Here is a 12001-nt window from a genome sequence, read left to right as displayed (position 1 = left end):
GAATCAGGATTTGAACCCACAATCAAAGATATCTGGCATGCCCAAGGAGTGCAACTCAGCACAGAGAATTGTGGCACCTAAGACGTCTAGGCCATCCGTGCCCCCCTATATTCTGTGGAAAGTAGCTCCGGCCCAGGGATATTCTATTGAAAGTTCTTTGGCATCTGGTTCCCATGACACACAACCATCCAGGTTCCACACTGGAACAATCTCATTAAACAACAGCATCAGCTAGTGGGGACAATTTCTACCCCGAAATCCCCACAAAAATGTCAATCCTCACTGTAATATCAATATTATACATGATTAAGCAAACATACTGTATGTTTAGACCTGACAACAGCGATATTCGTCCCAAACTGAGCTCCGTCTTCCCCAAGGTTCAGCTCGTAAGATGCCTGAAATTACAACTGGAAATACTACCAAAGGAACACAATAACATTTTCTGTAATCCTTATTTCATGTTTGTTCACTAAAATCTACTTCACATTTGTTCACCTCATAGATTCTTTTGACATCAATATTTTGATGTCCCCCATGTTTTATGCTGCTATCTAGACATACTGTGTTTATATTTCAGACTCTTTCGTGTCATCTTCCCGAGTAAAGGGAGTTAACTGACTGTAAAAGTCCAGTTTCCACCCTTGCCGAACTAGGCTGCAGTTAAGGAGTTACATTTTGGCTGGACTAACGAGTCTATGCATAGTCCAATCAAAATCGCATAACGAACTAGACATCTGGTTTGTAAACAACATGGATTTCTTTCATGTTTTTAATCAAGGTGCTCACGTGATTTGATGCACTTTTTGGGGTAAGACCCATTTTATTACAATACAGATCTTGACTATTGAACAGATCATCTTGACTGGGCGCAAGTGATATGAGAGATGGAATCTGGTTGGTCAATAGGAGGAACATAGAAGGGACATAACTTGTAATAGCCACTGGTGGCGCTACGATCGAACCTGGAAATTCCAGCCAAGTTCGGCAAGGGTGGAAACTGAACTTTTATCGTCAATAAATGCCCTTGCCTTGGGAAGATGGTTTCGTGTCAACACTGCTTGTTACCATTAATATTCCGTTAGCCACGAAATAACTTTTTTAGACTTCTAAATATCCAAGCAACAAGCATGTTTTGACAGAATGATGCCTGTTTGAAGCTTAATTCCAAGGCACACTGTGAGAGTTGCTCATACAGGCTGACCTAAATCAGAGCTTCAGAAACATGCAGTCGACTCCCTTGACAAATCCAGGAACAGAGCAAATAGTATCTACTTATCTGGCCACATATCTGACAAGGGTGTTTCCAACTTGTTTTTGTTACTTTCTACACCTTGCGATGTGACATTACCACACAAAGAATAACCATCAACTCAACAAACTGACTCTCAATGGTCGGAGTGAGTTGGCTAGTCTGTCATACAGACCCTGAAACAAATATAGCCCATGTAGCCCATGCAAGTCTATAATAGTTGGCATGTCTAGATTACCTCAGCTTCTTCTGGGTTCCTATTTTGTTAAGATAATTTAACAACTGTTTTTTTGTAAAAACTATTTTCATTTCAGAGACAAGATGTCAGTCTACACCATCTGTGCCTGCCTTCTGGCACACTACTTGTAAGTGACATGGTGATAAAAGCTATGAAGATATCTCTCCCACTCACGATTGTGACAATATTTACACACAAGCAGATCCCTGATGTGGAGAATTTCTAATATCTATATTTGAGTTACCCACCTTTTGTCCTGGACAAGGCTCTATGAAGGAGAGAGTCTGGCAGTCATACAAGGCCCTGTCTCCCACAGGGAAGCCCTTGCCACCACTGTATATGAACACCCGACCCGCCTCAGCTGTAATACAACATGAAGTCTGGTAGGGCTGGGACGAATAACTCGGGTACTCCGGTTGGGTGGGTACTGAGTAGGACCTGGGTACCCACAGGATATACTGTTTCATGACAAAAGTTCATTATAACTCCATGGTTACACTACAAGTCACTAATGATCACATTTTTTCTGACTATGCACACATTTCTTCTGACTTTTATATGTTCCAGTAAAGATTATAAACATTCGGTCAACTTCTGTGTGTGCATGACAAGATCGTATTAAATGTGTATCAAAATACTTTTTGCCAGGGCTGCTGTTAAACAATTCCCAATCGGACATTTTGTACCGAAGTTCCTGGACTTGTCCCAGCCCTAGTGTTTAGTCCGTGAATGCGGGTAACACTGTAAGCTAATCAACCAATGAGGCAGCTTCTGTGAGCTCCAACATCTGTTTTTTTCTGCTGGTACAGCTGTGAGTTTTGTAGCTCTCACAAATATCTTCATAGTTGTAACATTATCAATCAAATTCTAGGGCAATTTCATCTTGTCGGTACTGAAATGTGAACATGCAGCCCATCTGGACATCCTTACCCACCTCCATATAACTCTTCTGTCACATCATCTGTACGGAGTGGGGCGGTGACAATAAGGTCGTCGTAGCCGTCCGTGTTCAGATCAGCAAACTAACAGAGGTGAAAATAAGGGTAGGGAGTATTTTCTACAGTTTTTACTGCTTCAGGGCAAGATGTGCATCACTTTAGGTTATTATTATTATTATTATTGTTTTATTGCTTGAATAAGCAAATGTTAATATATTATAATTTCCAAACATCTGTATCAGATATGAAGACATGTTTCCTTGAAGTGACTGGCACAGATTATTACTTAATTGCGTGGCCGTTTATTGGTTTCTAAGACCAACTCACCTTGACCTTTGCCCCGAACCTACTATACCGTCTGTCCCCTGCATACAGCGCCACCTGTTGAGACAGTGAGGTGATGTTGGTGATGTTGAGGAGATGTACCACCCCAGCCTGTGTGAACTTGGCATCCAGTAGCATCACCTTGCCCTCCACATCTGTGGGGTAACAGTAGTAGCAGGTCAGTCATACAGTCCAGGCAGTGGTCTCATTAATATCAGAGTCATTGTAATTAGTGAAAATATTTTAAAACTGCATCCGCATCATTTCAGGGCCAACATAATGGCATATGTGCTTGCACTTTAACCTGGAACTGTCATACCAAAGGGTGATGCAGAGAGCACTGATCCGGCTGCCCAGGTACCACAACGACATGGCAAGACACTGGTTGTAGGTCTTCCAAGGTTTGTTGTCAACAATGCAGCAAGACACTGGTTGTAGGTCCTCCAAGATTTGCTGTCAACAATGCAGCAAGACACTGGTTGTAGGTCTTCCAAGGTTTGTTGTCAACAATGCAGCAAGACACTGGTTGTAGGTCCTCCAAGATTTGCTGTCAACAATGCAGCAAGACACTGGTTGTAGGTCCTCCAAGATTTGCTGTCAACAATGCAGCAAGACACTGGTTGTAGGTCTTCCAAGGTTTGTTGTCAACAATGCAGCAAGACACTGGTTGTAGGTCTTCCAAGGTTTGTTGTCAACAATGCAGCAAGACACTGGTTGTAGGTTCTCCAAGATTTGCTGTCAACAATGCAGCAAGACACTGGTTGTAGGTCTTCCAAGGTTTGTTGTCAACAATGCAGCAAGACACTGGTTGTAGGTCCTCCAAGATTTGCTGTCAACAATGCAGCAAGACACTGGTTGTAGGTCTTCCAAGGTTTGTTGTCAACAATGCAGCAAGATACTGGTTGTAGGTTCTCCAAGATTTGCTGTCAACAATGCAGCAAGACACTGGTTGTAGGTCTTCCAAGGTTTGTTGTCAACAATGCAGCAAGACACTGGTTGTAGGTCTTCCAAGGTTTGTTGTCAACAATGCAGCAAGACACTGGTTGTAGGTCTTCCAAGGTTTGTTGTCAACAATGCAGCAAGACACTGGTTGTAGGTCTTCCAAGGTTTGTTGTCAACAATGCAGCACACACTGGTTGTAGGTTCTCCAAGATTTGTTGTCAACAATGCAACAAGACACTGGTTGTAGGTTCTCCAAGGTTTGTTGTCAACAATGCAGCAAGACACTGGTTGTATGTCCTCCAAGGTGTGTTGTCAACAATGCAGCAAGACACTGGTTGTAGGTCCTCCACGATTTGCTGTCAACAATGCAGCAAGACACTGGTTGTAGGTCCTCCAAGGTTTGTTGTCAACAATGCAGCAAGACACTGGTTGTAGGTCCTCCAAGGTTTGTTGTCAACAATGCAGCAAGACACTGGTTGTAGGTCTTCCAAGGTTTGTTGTCAACAATGCAGCAAGACACTGGTTGTAGGTTCTCCAAGATTTGTTGTCAACAATGCAGCAAGACACTGGTTGTAGGTTCTCCAAGGTTTGTTGTCAACAATGCAGCAAGACACTGGTTGTAGGTTCTCCAAGATTTGTTGTCAACAATGCAGCAAGACACTGGTTGTAGGTTCTCCAAGATTTGTTGTCAACAATGCAGCAAGACACTGGTTGTAGGTCTTCCAAGGTTTGCTGTCAACAATGCAGCAAGACACTGGTTGTAGGTCCTCCAAGGTGTGTTGTCAACAATGCAGCAAGACACTGGTTGTATGTCCTCCAAGATTTGTTGTCAACAATGCAGCAAGACACTGGTATTATGTCCTCGAAGGTTTGTTGTCAACGACAAACAGCAGTAAAAAATCATGTCTGGACCAGACATTATGAGAAACATGGACCACCTGATCCTCACTTTAAAATATATGACAAGGGAATGTTTAAAATAAAACAATTTACTGGCCAATAGTGTAGCTAGTATAAAATGATTTGTCCCTCTAAAAGATTCACTAGCTATCTGGGCAAATTAACACTGTCCTAACTACATACAGGAAAGGACTGAGTTTTTTCCCACCTTGCACATCGCAAACAGCTGTAAGCAGTTTCGTGCTATTATGGGTAAGACTAGTCGTGTATAGTTGACAGTGCCGAAAGACCTCTGTTGAAAATCTGAAGAGGTTAGTTCAAGTGTGATTTCACCCAAAATACAGGATTATGGCAATGATGTACAAGAGGTAGAGTATAAGAATTATTAACTATTGCCATGACAACGCTGTGATAACCACACTCACAGACAATGTAGCTCACCTTCCCCCACTGCTGACACGGCCAGTATTGTGTCTCCCCCTGGTAGGGGCTGGCCTATATCGAAGCTGGAGCCAAACTGCTGGAACTGCCTACTGCCTGATTTTGTTGTTGATAAAGTGACCCCTGTCACTGGGGCGTAGAACATGTGGAACTGTCCCACACTCTGGGTGTCGTTGTCATCATAGGAACAATTGTATCTGTAAGACAGAGTCAGTTGTATAGTACTCCCATCAAATCTTCAGATTAGGACAACATGGAAGGACATAATTATGTTGATACAGTTTCATATATGAATACCATGGTATGATGAGGAAGATATGGGATGCTTGTCTAAAGCTTGCCTTGTCACTTCTAAGGAGGAACACATTTTGATAATTCTGACATGATATGATATATAATGGCATAAATGTGTGTGGTGTGGTTTTCCCCAATATTTGCTTCAAGACTTACATGTGTCTCCACACCAGATACTTCAAGACCTGTGTCTCCCTAGTGTCCTGAAGACTAACATGTGACTCCCCAGTAGGTAGTTCCTGCAGACTAACATGTGACTCCCCAATACATGGTTCCTGCAGACTAACATGTGACTCTCCAATACATGGTTCCTGCAGACTAACATGTGACCCCCTAGTAGGTGGTCCCTGCAGACTAACATGTGACTCCCCAATTGGTGGTTCCTGCAGACTAACATGTGACTCCCCAAAACATGGTTCCTGAAGACTAACATGTGACCCCCTAGTTGGTGGTTCCTGCAGACTAACATGTGACTCCCCAGTTGATGGTTCCTGCAGTCTAACATGTGACTACCCAATACATGGTTCCTTAAGACTAACATGTGACCCCCTAGTAGATGGTTCCTGCAGTCTAACATTTGTTTCCCCATTAGGTGGTTTCTGCAGAATAACATGTGACTCCCCAGTTGGTGGTTTCTGCAGACTAACATGTGACTCCCCAGGTGGTGGTTTCTGCAGACTAACATGTGACTCCCCAGGTGGTGGTTTCTGCAGACTAACATGTGACCCCCCAGTTGGTGGTTCTGCAGTCTAACATGTGACTCCCCAATACATGGTTTCTGCAGACTAACATGTGACCCCCTAGTAGGTGGTTCCTGCAGTCTAACATTTGTTTCCCCATTAGGTGGTTTCTGCAGAATAACATGTGACTCCCCAGTTGGTGGTTTCTGCAGACTAACATGTGACTCCCCAGTTGGTGGTTTCTGCAGACTAACATGTGACTCCCCAGGTGGTGGTTTCTGCAGACTAACATGTGACTCCCCAGTTGGTGGTTCTGCAGTCTAACATGTGACTCCCCAATACATGGTTCCTGCAGACTAACATGTGACCCCCTAGTTGGTGGTTCCTGCAGACTAACATGTGACTCCCCAATACATGGTTTCTGCAGACTAACATGTGACTCCCCAGTTGGTGGTTCCTGAAGACTAACATTTGTCTCCCCATTAGGTGGTTTCTGCAGACTAACATGTGACCCCCCAATACATGGTTTCTGCAGACTAACATGTGACTACCCTAGTAGGTGGTTCCTGCAGTCTAACATTTGTCTCCCCATTAGGTGGTTCCTGCAGACTAACATGTGACTCCCCAATACATGGTTCCTGAAGACTAACATGTGACCCCCTAGTTGGTGGTTCCTGCAGTCTAACATTTGTCTCCCCATTAGGTGGTTTCTGCAGACTAACATGTGACCCCCTAGTAGGTGGTTCCTGCAGTCTAACATTTGTTTCACCATTAGGTGGTTTCTGCAGACTAACATGTGACTCCCCAGTTGGTGGTTTCTGCAGACTAACATGTGACTCCCCAGTTGGTGGTTTCTGCAGACTAACATGTGACTCCCCAGTTGGTGGTTCTGCAGTCTAACATGTGACTCCCCAATACATGGTTCCTGCAGACTAACATGTGACCCCCTAGTTGGTGGTTCCTGCAGACTAACATGTGACTCTCCAGTTGATGGTTTCTGCAGACTAACATGTGACTACCCTAGTAGGTGGTTCCTGCAGTCTAACATTTGTCTCCCCATTAGGTGGTTCCTACAGACTAACATGTGACTCCCCAATACATGGTTCCTGAAGACTAACATGTGACCCCCTAGTTGGTGGTTCCTGCAGTCTAACATTTGTCTCCCCATTAGGTGGTTTCTGCAGACTAACATGTGACTCCCCAATACATGGTTTCTGCAGACTAACATGTGACTACCCTAGTAGGTGGTTCCTGCAGACTAACATGTGACTCCCCAGTTGGTGGTTCTGCAGTCTAACATGTGACTCCCCAATACATGGTTCCTGCAGACTAACATGTGACCCCCTAGTTGGTGGTTCCTGCAGACGAACATGTGACTCTCCAGTTGGTGGTTTCTGCAGACTAACATGTGACTACCCTAGTAGGTGGTTCCTGCAGTCTAACATTTGTCTCCCCATTAGGTGGTTCCTGCAGACTAACATGTGACTCCCCAATACATGGTTTCTGCAGACTAACATGTGACTACCCTAGTAGGTGGTTCCTGCAGTCTAACATTTGTCCCCCTATTAGTTGGTTCCTGCAGACTAACATGTGACTCCCCAGTTGGTGGTTTCTGCAGACTAACATGTGACTTCCCAGTTGGTGGTTTCTGCAGACTAACATGTGACTGCCTAGTAGGTGGTTCCTGCAGACTAACATGTGACTCCCCAGTTGGTGGTTCCTGCAGGCTAACATGTGACTCCCCAAATAGGTGGTTTCTGCAGACTAACATGTGACCCCCCAGTTGGTGGTTTCTGCAGACTAACATGTGACTCCCCAGTTGGTGGTTCTGCAGTCTAACATGTGACTCCCCAATACATGGTTCCTGCAGACTAACATGTGACCCCCTAGTTGGTGGTTCCTGCAGACTAACATGTGACTCCCCAATACATGGTTTCTGCAGACTAACATGTGACTCCCCAGTTGGTGGTTCCTGAAGACTAACATTTGTCTCCCCATTAGGTGGTTTCTGCAGACTAACATGTGACCCCCCAATACATGGTTTCTGCAGACTAACATGTGACTACCCTAGTAGGTGGTTCCTGCAGTCTAACATTTGTCCCCCTATTAGGTGGTTCCTGCAGACTAACATGTGACTGCCTAGTAGGTGGTTCCTGCAGACTAACATGTGACTCCCCAGTTGGTGGTTCCTGCAGGCTAACATGTGACTCCCCAAATAGGTAGTTCCTGCAGACTAACATGTGACTCCCCAATACATGGTTCCCGCAGAGAAACATGTGACTGCCTAGTAAGTGGTTCTTGCAGACAAACATGCAACTCCCCAGTAGATGGTCCTTGCAGACTAACATGTGCATATTACAGGTGACGGGATGGAGAGTCAGCAAGACGTCAGTACTCACAGCCTACAGTTCCTGAAGGTGGGCTGACTGACCATCAGCAGCTGCTGACCGCTGGGGTGTTGCCTGAGTGCTAGGTCTTGTCCCAGCCAGCCATAGTCCTGCAATGACATGTGACATGTGACCTGAATCACCACAGGGTGAGAGAACACAAAGAATGGACAGCACATGAAGGCCTACCATGAGAATACAAACATGTAGAGTGAACAATGCTTTCAGCCTACCTACTGCTGTAACAGATACAACAGACAGAGATGTCTGCAGCATGCCCCTCACCTGCTGTCCACTGTTCGTCCAGTCCAGGGTGTCTACGGTCAGGGCGGTCACATCTACAGATGGATGAGGATGCATGCAGATGACCAGGATATCACAGAACACAGTTCATCATTCAACATAGCAGCAACTCAGTGTGGATGCTCCTCACCAGTTAGATTGTCAACAGACAGCTTTTTTAAGTTTTTAGGATGTTTGCAGTGGCCGCAGAAAAACAACAGTTACTGGGTGTTAAGACTTTTGTGGAGGTATTTTTCAAATCCATCACATAGATATTAACTATGTATGATTTATTTTCTGATTAAGGCTTTTTGTACAGTCGATTGAGTAAAACCTAAACAAATCAAAATATCGCCTAATGCCCATGCTGAGGAATCAGTATCCGCTTCTATTAGATAAAAAAAACTGAAACAGAAATACTTGAAATGTTCAAAGATATTCAGTGTTACCCTCTGTGTACTTTTTGCTGGCATACACAGTTCCTATAAAGCCTCGCTGTTGGCCACCGGCTGGAGCAAACGGGGAGCCAAGAATGAGATCAGGATGTCCGTCTCCACTGAGGTCGCCAGCAGACAGGGACCATCCATTGTTGCAGAATGTATCCTGTAGAATATAGAAACTGTGCCTTCCAGTATCACAACTCTTTCACCATGTGGAATTTTCCATTTTCAGTAGAATCTCATCATCTCCAGTCACTGGGAATATCATACAAGAGGGGTTCAATTCACAGTTGTGACACTGTGATCAAATTAATTACAGCACTCCATTTGTCACAAACTTATAACTTTAACTCAACATAATGTTTCACTCTGTGTAATACTTGTTACAATACTGACCTGCCTGCCCCCAGTTGCCTCTGTGCCAAATATTCTATATTTAAGTACTGTTCAGAAAAAGACTATTCAGCTCAAATTCCTTTTTCTGCAAGTAATTGATCACTACACGTTACTCAAGTTAGTCCATTTTCCAAAGGTCACAGACTCCTGTTTATTTTACTGCCGTGTCACAGCAAGACAATCTGCTCAGCGACTCAAGTGCTTGTGGATATACCTCTATGGCAAGTTATGTCACAGCAAGACAATCTGCTCAGTGACTCGAGTGCTTGTGGATATACCTCTATGGCAAGTTATGTCACAGCAAGACAATCTGCTCAGCGACTCAAGTGCTTGTGGATATACCTCTATGGCAAGTTATGTCACAGCAAGACAATCTGCTCAGTGACTCGAGTGCTTGTGGATATCCTCTATGGCAAGTTATGTCACAGCAAGACAATCTGCTCAGCGACTCGAGTGCTTGAGGGTATACCTCTATGGCAAGTTATGTCCACAACAGAGAATTCACTATTATGCCATTCCATCTATGTGAGGCTCAGAACTTGTCAATCAACACTGATACATATTTCTGTTTGGCTACAAATCATATAATATTTTTAAAAAATATGCACATATCACTATCTTGATTATATGATTATATGATTTTTTCTGAAAATGTTGGGTATTGTCACCAATGTGATTACCTTGCAGCTGATAGTCATGTTGACTTGTGAGAATCTGAACATGTCGTACCTGCTTCCATAGTACACATACACCATACCCTGAAACAGACACAAGTTCACTTACACCACAGCCTGAAACAGACATAAGTACACGTACACAACAGCCTGAAACAGACCTTAGTACACGTACACCACAGCCTGAAACAGACCTTAGTACACGTACACCACAGCCTGAAACAGACATAAGTACACGTACACCACAGCCTGAAACAGACATAAGTACACGTACACCACAGCCTGAAACAGACATTAGTACACGTACACCACAGCCTGAAACAGACATAAGTACACGTACACCACAGCCTGAAACAGACATTAGTACACGTACACCACAGCCTGAAACAGACATAAGTACACGTACACCACAGCCTGAAACAGACATTAGTACACTTACACCACAGCCTGAAATAGACATTAGTACACGTACACCACAGCCTGAAACAGACATTAGTACACGTACACCACAGCCTGAAAACAGACATTAGTACACTTACACCACAGCCTGAAACAGACATAAGTACACGTACACCACAGCCTGAAACAGACCTTAGTACACGTACACCACAGCCTGAAACAGACCTTAGTACACGTACACAACAGCCTGAAACAGACATAAGTACACTTACACCACAGCCTGAAACAGACATAAGTACACGTACACCACAGCCTGAAACAGACATTAGTACATGTACACCACAGCCTGAAACAGACATAAGTACACTTACACCACAGCCTGAAACAGACATTAGTACACGTACACCACAGCCTGAAACAGACATAAGTACACGTACACCACAGCCTGAAACAGACATTAGTACACTTACACCACAGCCTGAAACAGACATTAGTACACGTACACCACAGCCTGAAACAGACATTAGTACACGTACACCACAGCCTGAAACAGACATTAGTACACTTACACCAAAGCCTGAAACAGACATAAGTACACATACACCACAGCCTGAAACAGACATAAGTACACGTACACCACAGCCTGAAACAGACATTAGTACACTTACACCACAGCCTGAAACAGACATAAGTACACATACACCATACCCTGAAACAGACATTAGTACACTTACACCACAGCCTGAAACAGACATAAGTACACATACACCACAGCCTGAAACAGACATAAGTACACGTACACCACAGCCTGAAATAGACATTAGTACACTTACACCACAGCCTGAAACAGACATAAGTACACATACACCACAGCCTAAAACAGACCTTAGTCCACATACACCACAGCCTGAAACAGACATTAGTACACGTACACCACAGCCTGAAATAGACATTAGTACACTTACACCACAGCCTGAAACAGACATAAGTACACGTACACCACAGCCTGAAACAGACATTAGTACACTTACACCACAGCCTGAAACAGACATTAGTACACGTACACCACAGCCTGAAATGGACATTAGTACACTTACACCACAGCCTGAAACAGACATAAGTACACATACACCACAGCCTAAAACAGACCTTAGTACACGTACACCACAGCCTGAAACAGGCATAAGTACACGTACACCACAGCCTGAAACAGACATTAGTACACTTACACCACAGCCTGAAACAGACATAAGTACACGTACACAACAGCCTGAAACAGACATAAGTACACGTACACCACAGCCTGAAACAGACATTAGTACACGTACACCACAGCCTGAAACAGACATAAGTACACGTACACCACAGCCTGAAACAGACATAAGTACACTTACACCACAGCCTGAAACAGACA

General features: G+C 44.1%; 1 protein-coding gene across 1 annotated transcript in view; it reads right to left on the bottom strand.

Moving 5' to 3' along the window:
- The window catches only part of LOC124113065 (phosphatidylinositol-glycan-specific phospholipase D-like), a 47247-nt gene that overhangs the window by 3179 nt on the left and 32067 nt on the right, over positions 1–12001 (bottom strand). The window contains exons 16-24 of the mRNA XM_048399847.1: positions 10195–10272; positions 9128–9281; positions 8682–8734; positions 8409–8506; positions 5036–5232; positions 2756–2907; positions 2425–2512; positions 1739–1851; positions 321–398 (exon numbers count right to left, since the gene is read on the bottom strand). Of these exons, the coding sequence (XP_048255804.1) occupies positions 321–398; positions 1739–1851; positions 2425–2512; positions 2756–2907; positions 5036–5232; positions 8409–8506; positions 8682–8734; positions 9128–9281; positions 10195–10272 (1011 nt within the window). The remainder of the gene's footprint in view (positions 1–320; positions 399–1738; positions 1852–2424; positions 2513–2755; positions 2908–5035; positions 5233–8408; positions 8507–8681; positions 8735–9127; positions 9282–10194; positions 10273–12001) is intronic.

The sequence above is a fragment of the Haliotis rufescens genome, unplaced genomic scaffold (assembly GCF_023055435.1).
Source record: "Haliotis rufescens isolate VD_foot unplaced genomic scaffold, xgHalRufe1.0.p SCAF_2, whole genome shotgun sequence".
In the NCBI taxonomy this organism is placed as follows: Eukaryota; Metazoa; Mollusca; class Gastropoda; order Lepetellida; family Haliotidae; genus Haliotis; species Haliotis rufescens.
The sequence above is the reverse complement of the archived record's forward strand: the minus strand, read 5'-3'. Positions and strand labels throughout refer to the sequence as shown.